The sequence below is a fragment of the Lepidochelys kempii genome, chromosome 3, assembly GCF_965140285.1.
Source record: "Lepidochelys kempii isolate rLepKem1 chromosome 3, rLepKem1.hap1, whole genome shotgun sequence".
Lineage (NCBI taxonomy): Eukaryota > Metazoa > Chordata > Testudines > Cheloniidae > Lepidochelys > Lepidochelys kempii.
Genome location: NC_136382.1, coordinates 159865826 through 159887483, shown reverse-complemented (window position 1 = coordinate 159887483; position 21658 = coordinate 159865826). Strand labels below are relative to the sequence as shown.

At 44.6% G+C, this 21658-nt stretch overlaps 1 protein-coding gene across 1 annotated transcript in view; it reads left to right on the top strand.

Annotated features, from left to right (window-relative positions):
* The window catches only part of DNAH14 (dynein axonemal heavy chain 14), a 454606-nt gene that overhangs the window by 145134 nt on the left and 287814 nt on the right, over positions 1-21658 (top strand). Inside the window, 3 exon segments of the mRNA XM_078851974.1 lie at positions 5676-5763; positions 6578-6828; positions 8123-8354. Coding sequence (XP_078708100.1) covers positions 5676-5763; positions 6578-6828; positions 8123-8354 — 571 coding nt within the window.

The window sequence follows — 21658 nt, the reverse complement described above, 5'->3', positions numbered from 1 at the left end:
AACTCTGTTTTTTTTAGATGTATGTTCCTATGCATACTCCATTACCTGCTCTCCCTCCCCTTTGCTTTGGACTGTTCCTTTTTGGACATTCTGATAGAGAAGAAACTTGAGGGTGGTTCGCCCATGCAGCTCTATATACCCTCAGTGTGCAGCACAAAGTTGTACAGAGTACATATGCAGGCTGAGCGGACACTGCTAATGTAAAATTTCTGATCAAGGGCTCAAGAGGCGCATGCATAGCTGAAGACGAGCACCTTCGACACATCTCAGAGAACCACAGTTACTGCGCAAGGTGAGTAATCATAGAATCATAGGGTTAGAAGGCAGAACAAGGGTCATCTAATATTACCCCCTGCCAAGATGCAGGATTTGTTGTGTCTAAACCATCCAAGTCAGATGACTATCCAGCCTCCTTTTGAAAACCTCCAGTGAAGAAGCTTTCACAATGTCCCTAGGCAGTTTCTTCCACTGTCCTACTGTTCTTACAGTTAGGAAGTTTTTCATCAAGTAATGACCCTATGGCTGCTCAACTGTAGGTGCACTTGTGTCCCTGCGCTGCTGATTGGAGAACTTCGGTAAACAGTGTCTGTTAGGCCTGCACATGCGCTGCCTCTCTTTGAGTTGCACTATGAGGCTAATCAGAGCATGTGGGCTAACCTCTCTCAGATCTTTCTCAACCTTCTCAAGCCATTAGCAGTCCATTAAGACTCATGCTTTATTTTACATACCTATAGTTAGTCTCTTAGTTATAGTTCTAGTTGTAGTTATTTTCTTTCTTATTTTATGCTTAAAAATAAAAAAAAAAGACTTTAATTTCTTTCCTGGTCTTATATCTCTTCCCCCCCCCCAGCGGGGTATGCTTGGTGCATCGGTCTTCAAAAAACGCCTCACTTGTAAAGAGGCAATCCCCGTTGTGGATAAGCACTCTCAGTGCATTTTCTGCCTTGGAGAAGGCCAATCCAGTAGAAGTGTGGTCTTTGCCAACAACTCCGGCCAAGATCCCGTACGGACAGAGAGATCTTCTGGAAGGTCATCTTCATGGAGGTTGCTCTCCAGCCTGAATCACCTGGCAGATGTGAATCTTCCCCAAGCCCTCTACATCTAAGGGCTGTGGGTTGAAGAAACAAGCTGCGGACCCCTTTCATAAATCATCTATGAAGAGAGCAGGACGTCCCCACAGTGAGCTCCGAGATAGCTGTAAGAGATCTCCATTGCACTTGGTATCTTTGGCACCATCAGCACCAAGACAATCTCAGTCTGGCACCCGTGGCTCATGGAGACTGACAGCAAATGGCATGGCTAGCAGGCCCACGGACCCGATAGGCACAAGCACTGAGTCATCGGCACCAAAAGACAGGAGTAAGCACTCCTCTTAAAAGATACTCCCGGTATGTGAGTCCGCATCAGTTCTGCCAGCTACGGCTGGCCTGGCACTGCCACTGACCCTGGGATGATTGGAACTAGCAGAATCCCACCATTCCAGGGACCTCTGCATGCTAGATGCATCTGGGTCCTCACTTCTTGGGAACTCTGCACCAAGCATTTACTAAGCACAGGAAGTATCCACACTGTCATGTCATGCCCCTCTCTAGTGAGGCTTCAGACAGAGAGACAGAGGAGGTAGTGTTGCAGTACTTCTCCCAAGCCCTATGTGGTACTCACTACCAACAGAGCCCTAGGATATACCCACAGATGGCTCCACCATCTTCGTACGGCCACTCATGGGCTCCACCACTGGGCTGTATGCCCCCACCACCCAGTAGCCATAATGGGAACCTTGGGTGGCACATTACCAGCATGCCTCTCGGGCTTCAAGCCTCACCCAAAAGTCATCAAGATACATCTCCTTGCCTGCAGCATCCAGTGCTTCAGAACCTCCACAAGACATAGGGGAACAGGAGGCCAGTACTGAGGAAGAAGTGACACCAAGGACCATGTCCTCCTCCTCTTCGGAAGAAGTCATCATGCCTCCCCAATCATCTTTAGCAGTTGAGTTTCACCTCTTCCAGGAGCTGGATAAGAGAGTGGTAGACACTGTCTGGATACCATTGGAGGAAGTCAAGGATACTCACTATCAACTCTTTGACATTTTCCACTTTCCTCCTCCTCCAAGACCCAGCAAAAACTGTGTGGCAAACACCATCACCAGTGGCGTCGACCTGCAAGTGAGTGGACAAAAAGTACTATGTCCCTGCCAAGGAATCTGAGCTTCTGTTCTCCCACCCAACTCCATCATGGTGGATGCTGTTAACTCCCGTGGCTGACAACACCAGTCAAGGGCTATTCCCTGTTATAGAAATTGGAAGCACCTAGATCTTTTCATTAGAAAAGCTTACTCTTTGGCCACTCTCCAATTCTGTATCGCCAACTAATAGGCCCTCATAGCGAATATGATTACAATATGACTATTGAAAAGATGCCAGAATCACATTGTGACCAATTTAAGGCCATTATAAAGGAGGGCCAATTAGGGTAAAGACATCGCTGCAATCTGTCGTAGATATGGAGGACATAGTGGCTATGGTGACGCAACTTGTGCTATGGCTTCATCTGTTGAGCTTCCTGAAAGAGGGGCGGTCCACTGTTGAGGACCTTCCTTTTGATGGCACAAAGCTTTTTGCTGAAAAGACTGATGCCTCCTATCACGTCCTGAAGGACTCCAGGGCTACTCTCTGGTCACTGGATATCTAACACCAGGACAAAAGAGACAAGTTAGTCCCCAATCCCAGCATCGACCACACATCTCAATCTCAATGCCACTATGAGCCACAAAGCAAGAAAGGGAAATTCCCTACGCGCAAACCACCTGGCCCACCATCTTCTTCATCTCAGCCCTCTACATCAAAGCACCATTTTTGATGGGTAGATCGAAGTGCTCTTAAACCACTCCCCCTGAGTGACACAGCTGACCAGTGTTTCACACCCATTTGGCCACCGATTGGTAGCATTCCGCAATGTCTGGGAACGCATAACGTCGGACCAATGGGTCCTAAAGATTGTTCAAACCAGGTATTTCATCCATTTTGCCTCCCTGCCTCCTCCACAACACTCTTCCCCATCTCTCTTCAGGGACCCTTCTCACGAGAGTTTACTATGACAAGACGTAGATTGTCTCCTCTAGTTAGGAGCCATAGAACCAGTACCTCAACTTCTACGAGGCAAAGAGTTCTACTCTCATTATTTCCTAATATCCAAAAGGAAGGAAGGTTGGAGACCCATACTAGACATCAGAGCTCTCAACAAGTTTGTCAAGGCTCAACAATTGAAGATGGTAAATTTAGAAACTATCATTTCAGTGTTGGAACGGAGAGACTGGATTTTGGCCCTTAACCTTCAGGACGCTTATTTCTGTATCTCAGTCCTACTGATTCGCAGATGATTTCTCAGATTCACTCTGGGACATGACCTCTACCAGGACAGAGGGCTACCGTTCAGGCTATCAATGGCCCCAAGAGTATTTTCCAAGGTTCTCGCAGTGGTGGCCACTCACTTAAGTTCCCAAGGGATAATGATCTACTTGTACCTGGATGATTGTCTCCAAGTCACCAAATCTATGATGCACTTGTTTACAGAACTGTGCCTACAGATCAACACCCAGAAGTCAACCCTCACTCCAGGGCAATGCCTGGAATTCATAGGGGCTCACCTTGACTTGTTACAGGCCAGAGCCCTCTTGCCTCAACACAGGTTCCTATGCTTAGTCATGCTCATGGAGACTATTCAGAACAGCCCATAAATATCAGCTAGACTCTGCCTCCACCTCTTGGGTCACATGGCAGAAAGAACACCAGTGGGTCTTCACATGTGATGCCTCCAAATGTAGTTTAGTTTGGTCTACAGACCAAACAGGGACAGACTGGACAAATCTCACCAAGATCAAAAACTCCTTAGACTTGTGGAAGGACCCAGCTGACATTTGCAAAGGGATCCTCTTCTTGCAAACCTCGCCATCATTGCTCCTCACCGCCGATGTATCACTCATAGGGTGGGGTGTGCATCTGAATGGCTTCATGGCACAAGGCAAGTGGTCATCAATGGAGATGTCCCTTCACATCCATCTCCTCAAGCTAAGAGCTGTCAGAAGTGCCTGTGCCCATTTCCTCCCACTGATCACAGGATCACACACAAAGATCCTAACAGACAGCATAGCCTGTATGTACTACATCAATTGACAAGCGGGAGCGAGATCGCCCTCCCTATGCACAGAAGCAATGAGGCTATGGAATTGGTGCATCTCCCACAAAGTTACACTGTCTGCAGCTTACTTCCCGGGCACACAAAACTTGATAGCGGAAAGTCTCAGTCACAAATTTCCATACAACCGCAAGTGGGAGATACATTCAACAATACTTCACGATGGATTCAGATGGTGGTGGACATTGTCCACAGACCTGTTGGCCATTCACATGAATAAGAAATATCCACGCTACTGCTCCAGAGTGGGAATGAGTCAATATGCCCTGGGCAATGCTCTCCTCATCCCTGGAACAGGGACCTTCTCTACACCTTTTCACCATTACCTCTACTGTTTAAAGTCTTGCTGAAAATAGACAAAGCTCATGTCATCGTGATTGCTCCTACTTGTCCGAGACAGACCTGGTACCCGTACCTGGGACAGCTCAGCTGTGTCTTCACATGGTTTGGGCCTTTGCCCTCTGGCTTCCTGAAACATGTAACACCAGTCAGCGTTCCTCATGTCTGGGGCAAAGCTTCAAAGGCCAGATATTTTTGGCATAACCAATGTTGGGGAGCTTACATTAACTACAAGTAGAAATTACACAGGAAATTCCTTCAGTAAGCCAGGACCCTGAAAACACATTTAACTCTTACTGTCACAAAAGCCCATCCCTCTCTGGTCCATTTCAATATAATAGTCTTTTGAAGTTTACATATCTCCCAAGTCTCACGTCTGTCACAGTCATTATAGGGAATAGTGATGGCAATTAAAATTTCTTGGAATCCCATTTATTTTATACATCTTTTACTATGGATGCCTTCACTCTCAGAGAAGTGGTTTTATTTGAAAGAGGAGTGGTTTTTCTTTTGTAAAATTAGGTAATGTATTGGTCTGATATGGCATCAGTAAGCAGACACTGAAGCAGAAGTGGGATTTGCTTCTGTAGTCTGAACTGTCATCATCTGGAGGAGGAATTTTTGAAACTGATGTTAAGCGCAGATATAGCAATTTGTTTTATGGACAAAATGCTTGCATATGGCATGGTAGTTCTTTTAGGGTCTGTTCTACAAGATGCAAAGCACTTAATGCAAGGTTCTGAGCACCTCATGTGACACTGAAGGTGATGAGGACTTTGCATCATTGGGCCCTTGGTGATCTGCTGTAGCATCCAAAAAATATCCAGAATAGCAAATTCTGGTTTGTCAAAATACTTGCTATATTAGCTAGTGATTATGAAGTCTGCTACAAAATCTTAGTATATGGCAGCATCAGAGGCGACCCATGCCTGTCAATGGGGGGGAGGGGGCGGCGGCAAGTGAGGGCAGCAGCTTCAGCAGTGTTACTGAGCATGCTCACTACAAACCAGCAAGTTTGGGGAGGGGAGGCATGTGAGCGTGCATGCCCCCCTCCACACATCGCCTCTGGGCAGCATAATAATTAACTAATAGTATTTCTGTGATCACCTAATTTTATTTTAATAGTATGACATGTGTTGTAGATTTGTAAATATTGGAGTGGTAGAGTGGAATCAAATGGAATTTAAACAGTGGTTTCTGACTCATCCAGGACAGGTGGTACTTCTTGTGGTAAGTATCATTGCCATGGCCACTTGTATTTTGGATTTCTGTTTTAGTGAGAAACTCTGCCTTTAAATATCTAAATTCTATGCTAATAATGCCATATGAATGCAGATTTCTAAATTTCAGTACAAAATGCTTGACTACTTGGTTGATAAGATGATTCTTTACCATAAACCTTTTCATTTCTGCAGGTTTAGTCCTGCTTCTGTACTCTGGTTCTCTGATTATCAGAGGTGGTTGGAGCAATTTAAAAGTTGCTTGAGGGTGGGACCATTTTGTATTGCCCAGCAGTCAGGGAAAAAAGAGAAGGGATAGCAGTCTTGACTTGAGGGCCTCAAACTTAATAGGGTAAAAATAGAGGAATAGTGGGAGGAGGGTAATTTTAAGGGCTGTAACAGAAGCTTACAGAAAAAATAGTTATATGTGAATTACATTTAAATAACATTTATGAATGTGAAAAAATCATTAGTATTTCCAGAGTCAGTTACCTGAAGTAAATATAGAAGAATGTGATCATTTGAGAAGAAGGTTAAGATAAAAAAAAAAATCTTTAAAGTGTGAAAAGATTATATTATTTTTTCTCTGTGTTCAGAAGGGAAATATCAAATAAGCATGGGGTTCTGCTACCATTGTTCATCAAAAGCAGCACTTATCTTCATTACTCCATTATTTGTGGAGTAAAGTACTGGTCAATGTAAGGATGTCAGAATCTGGCCCCAAGTTATTAAACCAATTTGTGTATTTATGCAACATGTACTTTTGAATTCAAAGAAATAGAAATTGTAGTTAATGCTGCTAGAATAATATTTGCCTTTTTTAGAGCCAAATTATGTTTAATAAGGATTGTACAAGAAGTTTCCAGAGTTCTGATCCAAAAATGGCACTGACAGAAATTCAAGATGAACTAGTCCAACATCTAGAGCAGCTTGCAGAGATGGCATCTGATATTCTTCAGTTTCACAAGCAAACCACACTAGAGGCATTGCTTACTCTGTACATCCATTGTAGGGACATACTTTCCAGTATGATAGATAAACAAATCTTCAAAAGGGAGGATTTTGAGTGGACAAGGTACAAAGTTTTTAAATTATTATAGGTGGGGATGATAGCAACACCTAATTACTTCCCATTATTGGACACTATTTTCAGTTGTTTATAACTTTGCCAAACTTTAAGCATTAGGGCTGAAATTTTCTATGCTGGGCATTTACTTCAGGCTCGGGGAAGGGGGGCTGTTTGTTTGTTTTGAAAATTTTGGCCAAAAAGACTGGCCATTTCTGGGAATGAACCTAAGGGAAAATGCTTGTTTTCCTATGTTAAAAAATTCTGGTGACCTTTTCTTTGAGAAGCTGTGTCACTCCATACTTTGCAGCAGAGACTTGAAATTTGGCAGGGGAGTAGCCTTTCTGTCAGGGATGTTCCTTTTGCCCACCCAATCAAAAACTGCCTAAATTTGACCAAGTTATATGCATTTGAAAAATCACAATTTGCACATGCCCAATAGAGACTTGCTAGAGCCTTTCAACTAAATTCTCCAAATATTCTGTCCATATTGGGCATGTTCCAGTTTGGGGCTTAGCAGGACTTTCCTGACTGTTATAGCTCTGGGTTGCTGCTGGACAGTTTGGGACCAGGCATCAGAACTGAGAGAGAGAAGCCAGTCACTCTCCTGTGCTGTCAGTGCCCCCTCCCTCCCTCTCTCTCCTTCCCCGCCCACTGGGCCCATGGAGCGTGTAGAAGGAAGCTGCCTGGTTCTAATGCAGAGGGGACAGGAGCTGGATAGGTACGTGTTGGGGGAGTAGATTGGGACTGGAAGCCGGGGAGGGAAATGGGAAGGGACTGGCTAGAGAGCACATGAGGAGACTGGGCCTGGCTAAGCCAAGAGACTCAGGCAAGGAGCCAGGTGTGGGGACAACACTGAGATTGGATGAAGAGCCCAGTGTTTCAAACATCAGTATGTCAAAGTGCACTACAAAACTTTTAGTATGTGATAGCAGGATCCACAAGACCCAATAGTGCCTGGCAAGCTAGTGTGCTGTACATTAAAACCCTGGTCTGCTGTGTATTAGCTGACCGTGTAAACAAGTCCTCTGAGTTTGTGGTATTTTTACTCATATAGTCAGTATTCCATGTCATTATGATAAAGTGATGCTTTATTTTCAGTACGTAAAATAATTACCTTTGCTTTCTAAATTTTCTCCTATTTATGATTATTTTTTTTGTTTGACTCTTTCTGCACCTTCAATTCTGTCTAATTTATCCCTGCATTTAAAAAATCCATGTGTTTTCCACACAGTGAATAGGTGTGTTGTTAATTTCTTTGTCATTCATTTTACAAGATTCTAATACACAAATATTATTTCAGGCAGTTGCGTTATGAATGGAATGAAATGAACACCACATGTAGGGTAGTTCAAGGTAATGCCTCCTTTATTTATGGCTATGAGTACTTGGGCTGTTCCTCTCGATTGGTTATTACACCGCTTACCGAGCGATGCTGGTTAACCCTTACTGGAGCACTACACTTGAATCTGGGAGGCTGTCCTGCTGGTCCAGCTGGTACAGGAAAAACTGAGACTGTCAAAGACCTGTCAAAAGTAAGTACCATATGCTGATAGGACAGAATAAATCTAGTGCATTTATGACATTTCCTTTTAGAGAAACTATAACCAATAGTTTTTCTGCTACACAGCTTCTGTCTGCATTCATCACTAATGGGTAACACATCTCACTTGTAGAATTTGAAGGCAATCTAGTGCTGTTTTTGGAGGTTCCAGGGCTCAGTTCAGACCACCATATCTTCTCCCTCCAACAATGTTGGCAGTTTTGTTTCTCCTTACCATTTTGTTGTATAATTTACATTTTTATTTGTTTTCTTGCAGTAGTCACTTGATTTCAGCTTTTAGCTCCTCTCTCACTTTCCTAAGGTGAAGAATTAATGGACTATTGAGACTCCCACTCTTTGCCTTCTCCAGTACAGTACTTCTTGAGTGTGATCCTACCACCCTCTACTCTGTCAGCAGAGAAGCCCTGCAGGCATGAGTCAAGTCCAAGAAGTGTTATGGGCAGCCTTTCAGGAACTTTCAAGGGCAAGCTATGCCTTACTCCCACAAATTACCAATCCCCCGCTCTGCCAGGGAATGGGGCTTTGGGTTAGACAGGTGTGCTGGAGCCTCAGCCCCAGGCTCAGCTCCAAGCAATGAGCCATCATAGAAGGCTTGACCAGGAACAAGATGAGAACCCCTCACAGCCTGCTAAGGGGTAAATATTGCAAACACTAGAGACTCTAGGTACCAAAACGACAAAAGCAAATGTGCCCTTAATAAGGCAGCAATTTGTATAGTGAATGAACAAGCAATATAAAAATTGGGGTTTAAGCCCTTTTTCCTTTGCTTTCCCACCCTGAGGAAGAGTTTGCTGGAGCTTTTCTCCTCAAAGAGGCTCTCTTACAGTACTCTGTAACAAATCCATTGCTCTTCCTCCACTCTGCAGCATAGAATCATAGAAATATGGGACTCAATAGGGCATCTCATCCAGTCTCTGCATTGAGGCAGAACTAAGTAATACCTAGACCATTCCTGATGGTTGTCTAACCTGTTTTTAAAAACCTCCAATGACAGAGAGATTCCATAGCCTCTAGATAATTTATTCCAATGCTTACATAGCTTACAGTTAGGAAATTTTTCCTAATGTCTAACCAAAATCTCTGTTTTTGCTATTTAAGTCCATTACTTCTTGTCCTGTCCTCAGACAATAAGGAGAATAATTTATCACCCTCCACTTTATAACAACCTTTTATGTACTTGAAGACTGTTAACATGTCCCCCTTCACTCATCTCTTCTTCAGACTGAACTCCAGTTTTTTCTATCATTCTTTGTTGGTCATGTTTTCTAGTCCTTTAATCTTTATATTTATGACAGCAGAGAAGCCTGTTACTTCTGTGAAGCCCTGCCTCAGCCTACAGTGTAATGGGAATTGTGCCTATCTGGTTTTTAGCCCTGACCCTTACTCAGAGAAGGATGCTCAGAGTCTGATGGATAGAAAGGGATCTCTCTCTTCCCCTTTTCCATAGGCTGGCTCCATATTAAAGTGTGCAGAGCATTTCTGGCAGTCTGTGAACAGAACAGATTTACATGAGGACTTTGTTCCCTATCCAGCTGTACCATAATGGGATTACAGGGAAGTAAGTGAGAAATAACTTTCTAGATTTAAAATGACTCCTGTTTTGCTGAATAAAGGCCTGAGAGGTACTAGCTCTCCTTTAAAGTACTCACTTGGGTGCTAGCCAACCTGGGTCAGCAGACAGGCATCCTTTCAGGCTCCAGGGTCCATCAAGCAGGCTATCCCTACAATCAAGCTATTTGGACCAGTACCCCTTCTTAATTAAGGGGTCCTCAAACCAGGATGCACAGGGCACATCTCCCTCCTTTAAACAGGTGAAGTACTGCATGTGCACCATCAAACAAAATTTATAAAATAAAAATATTAAACTAAAATGTTACATAAAATAATAAAGGAACTTCATGGAACTGAAGATAGGTGCAGCAGTAGCACCTCCCTGTAACATGGTACACTCACCTCTTGTGAGCGCCCCCTTGGCCAAGTGCACACCTGCACACTCTCTCTGACTGTCTCTCTTCTAGGATATAGCAGCACCCCAGGCTCCCTCCCTGGAGACAATGTCTTCACCCAGTTCCCTGCGGCCTTGTGCCATCTTCACCCTTACCTCTGGGCCTTGTCCTGATGGAGTCCCCGCAACCAGCTCAGGGCTCTTTCTCACTGTCCTTGGCTTCTGGAAGCACTGCCTTATCTGAGGCCCTGTAGCTCTGTTGGCCAGCTACACACTCCTACAGCTCCAGCAAAGAATTGAACTCCCTCTGGCCCTGCAGCTCTTCTTATAGTAGGTTGCTGGGCCCTGATTGGCTGTGTCCCACATATCCACTCTAGGCAGCTTGGAGTACCTTCTCCACTGCCCTTTTTTGGAGCGGGGTGTGGCAGGGCCACGAGGCCTCTAGCAGGGGGCCTCAGAGGGTTTGGTATACCCCATCACATTCTTCCACCCCAGTAAAAACATAAACACACCTTCAGAAGGAGACTTCCTTCTGAAAGATCCCATAGATCATAAAAGCGAGGATACACTCCACAGAAATATCAAAACCTCAATTATAGCCAGTCAGACCAAAAGTTTTTTGTATACTTAATAGAAAAATCAACTAGGTGGCAAGTCTTTGTGTTCTAGCACACTGGTATTCTGATCCATCTCTAGGGTTCCTCGGTGCTACAGTAATATAAATAATAATTGACTAGTGATATGATCGTTGCTGGGAATGAGGTACCTTGGGTTCTATTCTGGTCAAATCCTTGGTGTAACTTATGATAAGAGTTATGACTCCTAACTCAGTGGCTATAAGAAAGCTGTGTTTATACCCATGAGTAGCAATCAGTCATTCTAAGAACAAATCTTGGGCTTCCAAATTTACAGGTGAGGAGGTATTTGGGGAAATACTAGTGATATTAGTCTCTGAGAATGCGGAAACCTCAGACCTTACTGTCAAAACCAGCATAGCAATAGCTACCAACACTGGACTATCCAAAAAGTGACTATTACCCTAGCAGAGGGAAAAATCTGGAGTAGAAACTCCCAGCAAAACCTAGATCAGTTTCTTCCTAAACCAACAAAAATCCTTAGCATGACAAAGACAAAAAGAGCATTTGTGTATGAGGGCTTACAATTCCTGTAGAAGACTTCCTTCTTTGAGTGCTTGCTCATGTCCATTCAATTTAGGTATGTGTGCTCGCCACATACACCAGTGCAAGAAGTTTTTTCCCTCAGCAGTATTTGGAGGAGACCAGCTCCAGCACCCCCTGGAGTGGTGCACACATGCTGCAGTATATAGAGCGCCGCCAGCTCCCCTGACCTTCAGTTCCTTCTTGCCACCAGTGACAGTGCTGGAACTGTTCTGCTTCAGCTAGCGCTGTTTCTTTCTTGTTCATATGAACTCTTTAATTCTTGTATTATAGTGTATATATAGTTTTCCATTAGTGTTAGTAAATCCCTTAGTTAGAGACTTCATAGGTCCTGAACAGGACTTTGCCTCGGGACAGAGCATGCCCCGGTCCTCAGGCTTTAAGCCCTGTGATCGCTGCAAGCAGCCCATGCCCATTAGTGATACACACAGCAGCTGTCTGCATTGCTTGGGCAAAGGGCACATTAGTGAAGAGTGCAATATTTGCAAGTCTTTCAAGCCAAGGACTAAGAAGGAGCACGATATTCATTTAAGAGTGCTCCTTGTGGCCCTCACCCCGGTACCGGAACAATGCTCCAACTCGGCGCCGAGCACCATGATGGTGCCAGGTCAGTCTTCAGTCCCCCACAAGGGAAAGGATAAGCAAGTTCCTGTGCTGGGCAACTCTTCACCCCCATCAGGATCTTGGTCCCAAGCTCCGGTTGAGTGTGTAGCCCAGCCCACTCCCTGCCAGCCACCCTGGATAGTGGCAGAGGCTTCCACCAGCTCTGGGTACTGTCTACACCGAAGGCCCTGCAGGCAGCGCAGGAGATCATATCTCTCTGGGTGCCGCCCACACAGGTTCCTGCAGTTCCCTGGTCACGGGGTAAACCCACATTCAGACCACCATGGTCCCCACCTCAGCCGCACCATTCCCCATTGTGGGGACGTCCCACCAGTGCTTGCCCTCCTAGAGCCGCCATGCCTCTGACTATGAAAGGCATGCGCAGCGCAGCCCCATTCAGTCCCCAGACCTTGGGCACAGGCAGAGAGGCTTGAGGCACAGGTCGCCAGCGCCCGGGCGCGGACCTCTGGAGGCATCTGACCCCTGGCAGGAGTACTGGTCCCAGCATCCAGTATCTCCAAGACCACGGTACCACTCCAGGGACCCATCAACGGACTGATGCTTCCATTCCTTGGACCATCACCCTTCACCTAGGAGGGCATCACTGTGTGCGGGCACTTCCCAGCACTGGGCCCGTTCCAAATCCTGGTCCCGCTTACCTTCCTGGTACAGTTCGTCAAGCGCGAGATGTAGGTCACCAGTTCCAGGCCTTTGCGGATCTGTCGAGTGCCACTGGTCCCCAAGACCCCCTTCCAGATCAGACTCCAGGCGGAGTGACTGGCATCGGCCGGGGCAGAGACACCATTCCATTCTGTCCTGGTTGCCTGGGAGCGATCACTCAGGATCTAGCCCTGGTTCGGGGCAAGGTTCCCTGATGGTGGGGCAAGCTCCAGTACCAGCGGTACCAGCTACATTGTCGGCATGGAAACCAGCCCCGTGGGCTCAGGCACAATGGCCGGTGCCATGGTACCCAGGGGAACCTGTGGGGGTTCACTCAGCCCTCCCAGGCCACCCACTCAGTGTTCGGAGCCTCAGAGAGACCAATTGCCTCTCTCTCCCGCCCTCCTTCAGTGCACAAAGCCTTGGGTGCAAGGACCCACAGGTCCAAGAGGGACTAAGGGAGCAAGCCACTGGGCCACCAATGGTTGAGGAGGACCCTACGGTGCCGGCATCTTCCTTGTCATTGCCAGATGAGGCTATAATGGACGCCCCTCCGCCGAATCCTCCAGATGATGCTAAAGTGCACCAGGAAGTATTGAAGAAGGTTGCTGCCAACCTGGCCTTCAGGCAGAGGAGTTAGAGGAGCCCTCGGACTCTCTCTTTGATGTCCTCTCATCCACAGCACCGGCCAGGATGGTTTTGCCTCTTCATAAAGGGGTCTCAAAGATCACCAATGCCCTGTGGCAAACTCGTTCCTCTGTGCCCCCCGTCTCCAAGTGGGCTGAGAGCAAGTACTTTGTGCCATCCAAAGGCCACGAGTACCTGTACACCCACCCTGCTCCCAACTACCTAGTGGTAGAGGTGGTTAACTACAAGGAGCGACAGGGTCAACCTGGGGCTATCCCTAAGAACAAAGATTCCAAGAGGCTAGTCTTGTTTGGGCATAAAGTTTATTCATCCTCTAGTCTCCACTTGAGGGTGGCCAACCATCAGGCCCTCCTAGGATGTTATGACTTTAACATGTGGCAAGCCATGGCCAAGTTCGAGGGCTCCCTTCCTGAGTCTTCTAGGAAGGAGTTCTGGGCAATCATGGAGGAGGGCACCATTGCAGCTAGGGCGACTCTACAGGAGGCATAGGATGTGGCAGACACCACCACCTGAACCATGGCCTCAGATGTCGCTACATGCCAAGGATGCTGGCTGCTCCTCTCTGGGTTGTCCACGGAGGCTCAGCAGTCGATGCAAGACCTTCCCTTCAATGGGCAAACCCTGTTTGCGGAAGAGATGGACAATAAGCTCCATGGCCTCAAGGACTTCTGCATGACCCTTAAAATGTTGGGCCTGTATGTTCCCGGCCCTGGTCCGCAAGCAGTTCAAGCCACAGAAGCCTCAGGGCCAGGGGAATCACCCTCACCAGGAATCTCCCCATAAGAAATCCAGAGGCTATAAGTGGTGTCCTAGCCACCAGCCTTCGCAGGCTTCTCAGTCGAGCTCAGCTTGCAATAAGCAGGCAGGCAAGCGACCATTTTGAGGCTACGCTCGAGGACTATTCCCAGGATTCTTCCTTACCTATTTTTGCCAACTGCCTTTCTCCTTTCCTTTCTGCGAGGGCATCTATAATATCGGGCTGATGGGTCCTCAGTACAGTGGTGTGGAGTTACACCTTTCAGTTGCTTTCTACCCCTCCTTCCCACCCCCTCACCCCATCCTTCTCCAGGGACCCTTCTCACGAGAGTCTCCTCTCACAGGAGGAAGAGGGGTTATTGCAGCTAGGTGCAATGGACGTCGTTTCTCCAGAGTACAGGAACAAGGGGTTCTATTCCCTTTACTTTTTAATCCCAAAGGCCAAGGGCGGTCTGTGACCTATCCTGGACCTGCAAGACTTGAACCATTTCCTAGTGAAGCTGAAGTTCCGCATGGTCTCCCTGTCCTCCATCATACCCTCTCTGGATCTGGGACACTGGTACGCTGTCCTCGATCTGAAAGATGTGTACTTTCACATCACCATCTTTGAGGGACACAGACTCTTCCTCCAGTTTATGGTAGGTCCCAACCACTGTCAGTTTGCCATCCTCCCATTTGGCCTAGCATCCTCCTGTTCGGCCTAGCGACAGTTATTTCCCAAGTGCATGTTGGTGGGGGATGCTTACCACAGAAGTCGGGGTGTCCAGATCTACCTGTTCCTTGATGACTGGCTAGTCAAAGGCAGCTCCGGGTCCAAAGGGATGTCACACTACTGTTAAGCCACTTGCCGTTGCCTCGGCCTGTTGATAAACAACAAAAAAATCCATGTTAGAGTTCATTGGAGCAATGCTTGACTCGACCTGTGCCAAGACGTTCCTGCTGCTGTGGAGATTCAGGGCACTGACGAACCTCATCGTGGAAGTCTCTGCATTTCCTCTGACCACAGCCAGGGTTTGCCTGCACCTCGTAGGTCTCATGCAAGCGTGCACATATGTGGTGTGCCATCCCAGGCTCTGGATGTGACCCCTGCTGCAATGGCTGGCAACGGTCTACTCCCAATCCAGGGACCACCTGGAAAAGGTTGTTACTGTCCCCGCGGCGGTACTTACCTTGCTGTGATGATGGACTGACCCCAGGACAGTCCTGGAAGGAGTTCCCTTCATCAGCACTCCTTACTCAGGTGAGTTGGTTTCGGATGCCTCGGACCTTGGCTGGGGGGTGCACCTCTCCAGACCCAAGGGTATGTGGTCCCCAGGGGAAATGATGCTACACATAAATGTCAAATTGCTCAGGGTGGTGCACAGAGTGTGCGTGATCTTCCTACCTCATGTATCGGGCAGAGTGGTCAGAGTCTTGATGGACAACACAGCCTTGATGTTCTACATCAACAGACAAGGGGGAGCGCGATCCTCAGCCCTCTGCCAAGAGGCACTCTGTCTCTGGGACTTCTGCATCAACCATGGAATCCACCTAGAAGTGTGTCACCTTCCGGATGCTAAGAACATGCTAGCAGATCACTTAAGCAGGGACTTCTCCTCTCACCATGAGTGGGTGCTCCTCCCCGAGGTAACCAGCACAATCTTCAAGAGGTGGGGAACTCCCTAAGTGGATTTGTTCACTACCAGGCAGAACAGGAGTTGGCACAGGTTTTGCTCCAGATGGGGTCTGGGCAAGGGCTCCCTCTCCAATGTCTTCCTCCTGCCGTGGGCAGGAAGCCTGATGTATATGTTCCCTCCGATTCCGCTCATCAGCGAGGTCCTAGTGAAAATCAAGCGAGACAAGGCTCAGGTTATCATGATCACCCTGGCGTGGCCTTGCCAGCACTGGTTCAGGATGCTATCGAGCCAGCAGCAATCCCTCCATGGCCCCTGCTGAACCGACCGGACCTGTTGTCACAGGATCACAGTTGACTCTTGCACCCCAACATCGCGCCCCTCCACCTCACAGCATGGATGTTGCATGGTTGAACCCTGAGAAGCGGGTCTGTTCGGAAGGCGTCCAAAAGGTCCTCCTTGAGAATAGGAAGCCCTCGACTAGACAGACTTACCTGGCAAAATGGATGAGGTTCTCCAGCTGGGCGGCTGAATGGGGCATCTCCTCTTCGCATTCTTTGGTGCAGTCGATCTTAGACTACGTGCTACATTTGAGGAACCAGGGCCTGGCACGCTCCTCGGTCAAGGTGCATCTGGCAGTCATTTCCACCTTTCATCCGTCAATCCAGGGGCAGGGTCAGACGGTATTCTCCCATAACATGATCAGGTTCCTCAGAGATCTTGAGAGACTTTATCCACAAGTTCGGTTCCTGGTCCCTCAGTGGGATCTCAACTTGGTGTGGGATGGTTCCCAAATAAATCTTTAAATTACAAAGCTGTTGTTCTATAGAGCAGGAACTTCAATTAGTGACTATTGGTCTACTGTAAAAATAATTAAAACAGTGCTTAACCTTTGCCACCCTGCTTCTGTGATTCACCGCTCATTACTTCCCATTAGGGATGAATAAGCAGAGAAGGAGTGCAGCAGAATAAGAGATTTCTTACCTGTTGATAATTCAGCCATGCTGGTAGACTGACAAATGAACAGAATACTCGCTGTAACCATTTAAAGGTTTCTGTAAAGGTAAATGACATTGACATTTAATCACAACATTTTTATATCAGTTTGGTGTCTTAATGCTAATAATTAGTTGCTGGAGTATTTCTACAGTTTTAAAAGAACTTTTCTGGTGGCCTACACTGCAGGGTAGGCTTTAGTTCTGGAGCCTTCAGCAACGACGTTGGACTATTTCCGAATTCTGTAGGTGGGATATTTTACCTATTAATGATGAATTAGTAGAGAAGCTTCTACAATAGAATCTCAGTTATGAATAACAGAGTTACGAACTGACCAGTCAACCAGACACCTCATTTGGAATTGGAAGTACACAATCTGGGAGCAGCAAAGACGAAAGAAAAAAAGGAAAGCATATACAGTACCGTACTGTCTTAAACATAAACTACTTAAAGGGGGAAGCAACATTTTTCTTCTGCATAGTAACATTTCAAAGCTGTATTAAGTCAATGTTCAGTTGTAAACTTTTGAAAGAACAACCATCATGTTTTGTTCAGAGTTATGAACATTTCAGAGTTACAGACAGCCTCCATTCCCTAAGTGTCCATAACTTTGAGGTTCTACTATCATAGAAAATTATCAGTTCAGAAATGTATTATTCCATATGTGTGTGTGTGCTCGCACGCACATATGCATAAGTACATATACAGTTATATATTATGGATACACATGCATAAATTAACATTACTTGTGGTACAGACAAATAGAATTTGGGCTTGATTCATTGAGTTTGTTACAGTGTCTATTACTTTGTGCTATTATTTTAAAAGTGAACATCCTACCATATATTAATTTCAAGATGGCCATCCTCTTCCCCTGAGCTTCACAATAATATTCTGTCTCCCCTAATTTCTTAATCAGATTGCCAGATTGAACAATTGAATAGAGAGCAAGTTGCATTTTTTCCTCATAGGGAAGGAAAGATTGGGGAGGGGGGAAGGTAAAGAACAAAATTGAGACTCAAAATCTACTAAAGATATAGAAAAGGAAAAAAACAAACAAACAAAAAAAATCAGAATAAACAAAATATGAAAGATGCAGCAATGTTGCCATCCCATGGCATGTTCGGATGTAGAGCATGGTTACCAGCAGATCCATCATAAATGAGAGTGGGGTACCAACCCCAAAGGGCCACTGAGGTATAAATAGTTTGTGTAGCTTGACTCAACAATGACTGGGAAATCAGGTGTAACTGCGTGTCAGGATATATAATCCCACATTGGGATTGAGGGCTCTTCTGATGACTCACTGTCAACAGGTGTTAGAACCCTGTATAAATTTGGTGAGAATATTATGTTGACTGATCGTGGCAGGTGGAGCTTTTTAACTGCCCAAGATAGTACAGGCTATTAACTAGGAAGGCTTGACCCTTTGGTTTGAGAGGAGTAGGGATGAAGACAGAGATGAAATCCTTAAGTAAAGCAGGCTGGGGGAGAAATTTTAGGATGAGATTTATGTTTTTTTATGTTAGAAAGGAAACATGGTCTAGTTGACTGGGTAGTAGAGTAGGAGTCAGAAGACCTGGATTCTATTTCTGGCTCTACCAACTGACTTGGCACGCAAGACTTCATCTTCCTGTGCCTCTGTATCCACTCCGACCTTCTGTTATTTCTATTTATTTTAGACTATAAACTCTGAGAGAGACGCTGTCTCTGAGTATGTGTTTGTACCAGTTCCCTTGTACAATGGATTCCTGATCTTGCTTTGGACTCTAGGAGTTACTGTAATAGAAATAAGTATTATATTATTTGATTTTCCATTAAAGCCAAACCCCAGGAAGGGGTTAAGTGTGCCATTATACAGCTTGTGTAGACATTATTTGTAGTTGGGGAGCAGGGGAAGGAGAGACATGACCTACTCAGAGAGAGAGAGAGGGAGAAGGATGGCCGTGTGATTAAATCACTGGCTTTGTATCACAGAATACCCACGACCAATTCCTGGCTCTGCTACAGATTTTCAATATGATATTGGGCATAATTTTTCTGATTCATTTCTTCATCTGTAAAATGGGGATACTTCACTACCTCTCAGGGGTTTTGTGAGGATAAATTTATTAATATGTGTAAGGTGCTCTGATACTACAGGGCCATATAAGTATCCAGAGAGAGAGAGAGAGAAAATATTTGAAAGGTTTAAACACCAAAGAGAGAGAATTTGTTTAGTATAATTAAAGTTGGTACAAGTAGGGTAATGGCACATTTTAAATCTAGGTTGGAGAAGACACTGGTAAATGTACAATAAGAATCAGACCTGCACTGTCAGGGAGATGGACTAGATGACCTACAAGGTAGGTCTCTTCCATCTGTAGATTCTGTGTGTGATGGGTTGGGTCACAGAAGCCCCGTTGGGACTGCCATCTGACGTGCTGAGACTACCTCTAAGCCATTTTCCCTTGCAGTTTGGGACTTCAGTACATTGCCTGGTTGTGCCAGACACGCTAGTCTGCTACAAACACAGACCCAGGTCTGAACCATGTCCCCCAAAAGCTGCAGGCTTAATTGAAAACAATTTAAGAAGTGCTCCTGTCTCCAACACCCAGATACCCAGTTCCCAATGGGATCCAAACCCCAATAAATCCATTTTACTGTGTATAAAGCTTATACAGGGTAAATTCATAAATTGTTCGCCCTCTATAACACTGATAGAGAGATATGCACAGCTTTTTGCTCACCCAGGAATTAATTACTTGCTCTTGGTTAATTAATGAGTAAAAAGTGATTTTATTAAATATAAAAAGTAGGATTTAAGTGGTTCCAAGTAATAACAGACATAACAAAGTAAATTACCAAGCAAAATAAAACAAAAACTGCAAGTCTAAGCCTAATACAGTAGGAAACTAAATGCAGGTAAATCTCACTCTCAGAGATGTTCCAATAAGCTTCTTTGACAGACTAGACTCCCTCCTAGTCTGGATCCAGCAATCACTCACACCCCAATAGTTACTGTCCTTTGTTCCAGTTTCTTTCAGGAATCCCTTTGAGGTGTAGAGGCTATCTTTTGAGCCAGCTGAAGACAAAATGGAGAGGTTTCCAGGGGCTTATATTGTCTTCCTTTTGTGGGTGGAAACCCCTCTCTTCTCCTGTGCAGAATCACAGCTACAAGATGCAGTTTTGAAGTCACATGGGCAAGTCACATGTCCATGCATGACTCAGTTCTTTACAGGCTGACGCTGTTATTTACATGTTAGTTTGAACGTTCCCAGGAAAGTTCAGATGTGGATTGGCGTCTCTCAAGGTCCATTGTTAGCTAAGTACTCCCAATTACTTGAATAACCCCTTCACATTATGTTGAACAAATCTGCCTTATGTGCTTTCTTCAGCAAACACTTTAAATACAAGCATAGAGTCAATACTCATAACTTCAGATATAAAAATGATACATGCATATGAATAGGATGAATACATTCAGTAGAACATAACATTTGCAAAGATATTTTACATGGCATATCGAGCATATGTTATATTTACACTCATAAGCATATTTCTATAAAGCATTATGAGGTGCAACGTCACACTGGGCCATGACAGTTTGCCTTCCTTACATGAAGAGTTTTATGGAAATCAGTAAACTATTCATTGTGAGTAATTATCCTTATAAGAATTTTAATGAGTATTATATTTTTTGCAAACCTCAGTTGAATATAAAACAAATACTGTAGCTATGAAGAATGTAGTCACTCTTAAGGGTAATGGTTGTTCAGAATAAAACTTCAGCCTTGTTTAAAAGTTGAATCCTAAGAACACATATACATGATGATTTCAGGCCATTCTGAAAATAAATAAAAATATGGGAATAAATAAATCCCTAATGCAAAACCATTATAGTTGAGGGGTTACAGTGGGGATGGAACTGGCCCATTGCCTTTTATTCTTCCCTGTGTAGCTCTAAAATGTTGCATTATACCTTTAATTTATCATTTCCAAAGTGATTTTAATTGGTACAGAAATGCATCATTAATTAAAGTTTACATCAGAGTAAGAAAGCCAGTGATACTTGGAAGAACTTATGTTATGGAGGTCGCTAACCATTTTTTTTAATAATGAAGACCAAAAAGATAGTTAATTGTGTCCATTCATGATAAATGTTAAGGTTTTACTGACTGTCAAATTTATGAAACTCTAATTCAGGGCATATAATTCTATAGTTTGTTGCACTAATAAGATGATACAGTATCAGACTGCTATATTTTAAGATACGTCTTATTGCTTTCAAATCAGCTTTGTGAATAAAATTGGGCCATCAAGTTCATGTCATTTTCTTACAATTTAGATGTGTTTCCCTCGACTGCTGAAACAATTTTAGTTTTTTTAAATTGATCATATTATCATAAATATTTGGAAGTAAGTCAAAGATGCTATATGGTACATATCTGGGTGTAAGGGATTCAACTATATACATCAGTTCTAGTTTCCTTAATAGCATGCTGGTGAGAATGTTGAGCTTTTTTACCATGAGACCATAGTTTGTCTGTTTTGGAAAGGATTAATTAAATATATTACATAGATGGTGCCAAAAATATTTGTGATGCCAATATTTTCTTTCTTTTAATCTATTTCATTAAATTTGCTGTATTTAATACATACATTTTATTTAGCAAAAACAAATCAGTTATTTTAGCCCTTTGTATAATTTTAATTTCTTGTCCTTTGGTTGAGCTCTGAACTGTTCAGTATTAAAATGCTTAAGAAACATATACTTGGTAGATATGTGTTAAAAATATTGATGTTTTCAGCTTCTTTTTGGCCCCTACTTTTTATTAAGAGACAAAACTTACTGCTACTTTTCTTCTTTTAAAACTGTATATTGTTAGAGAATATT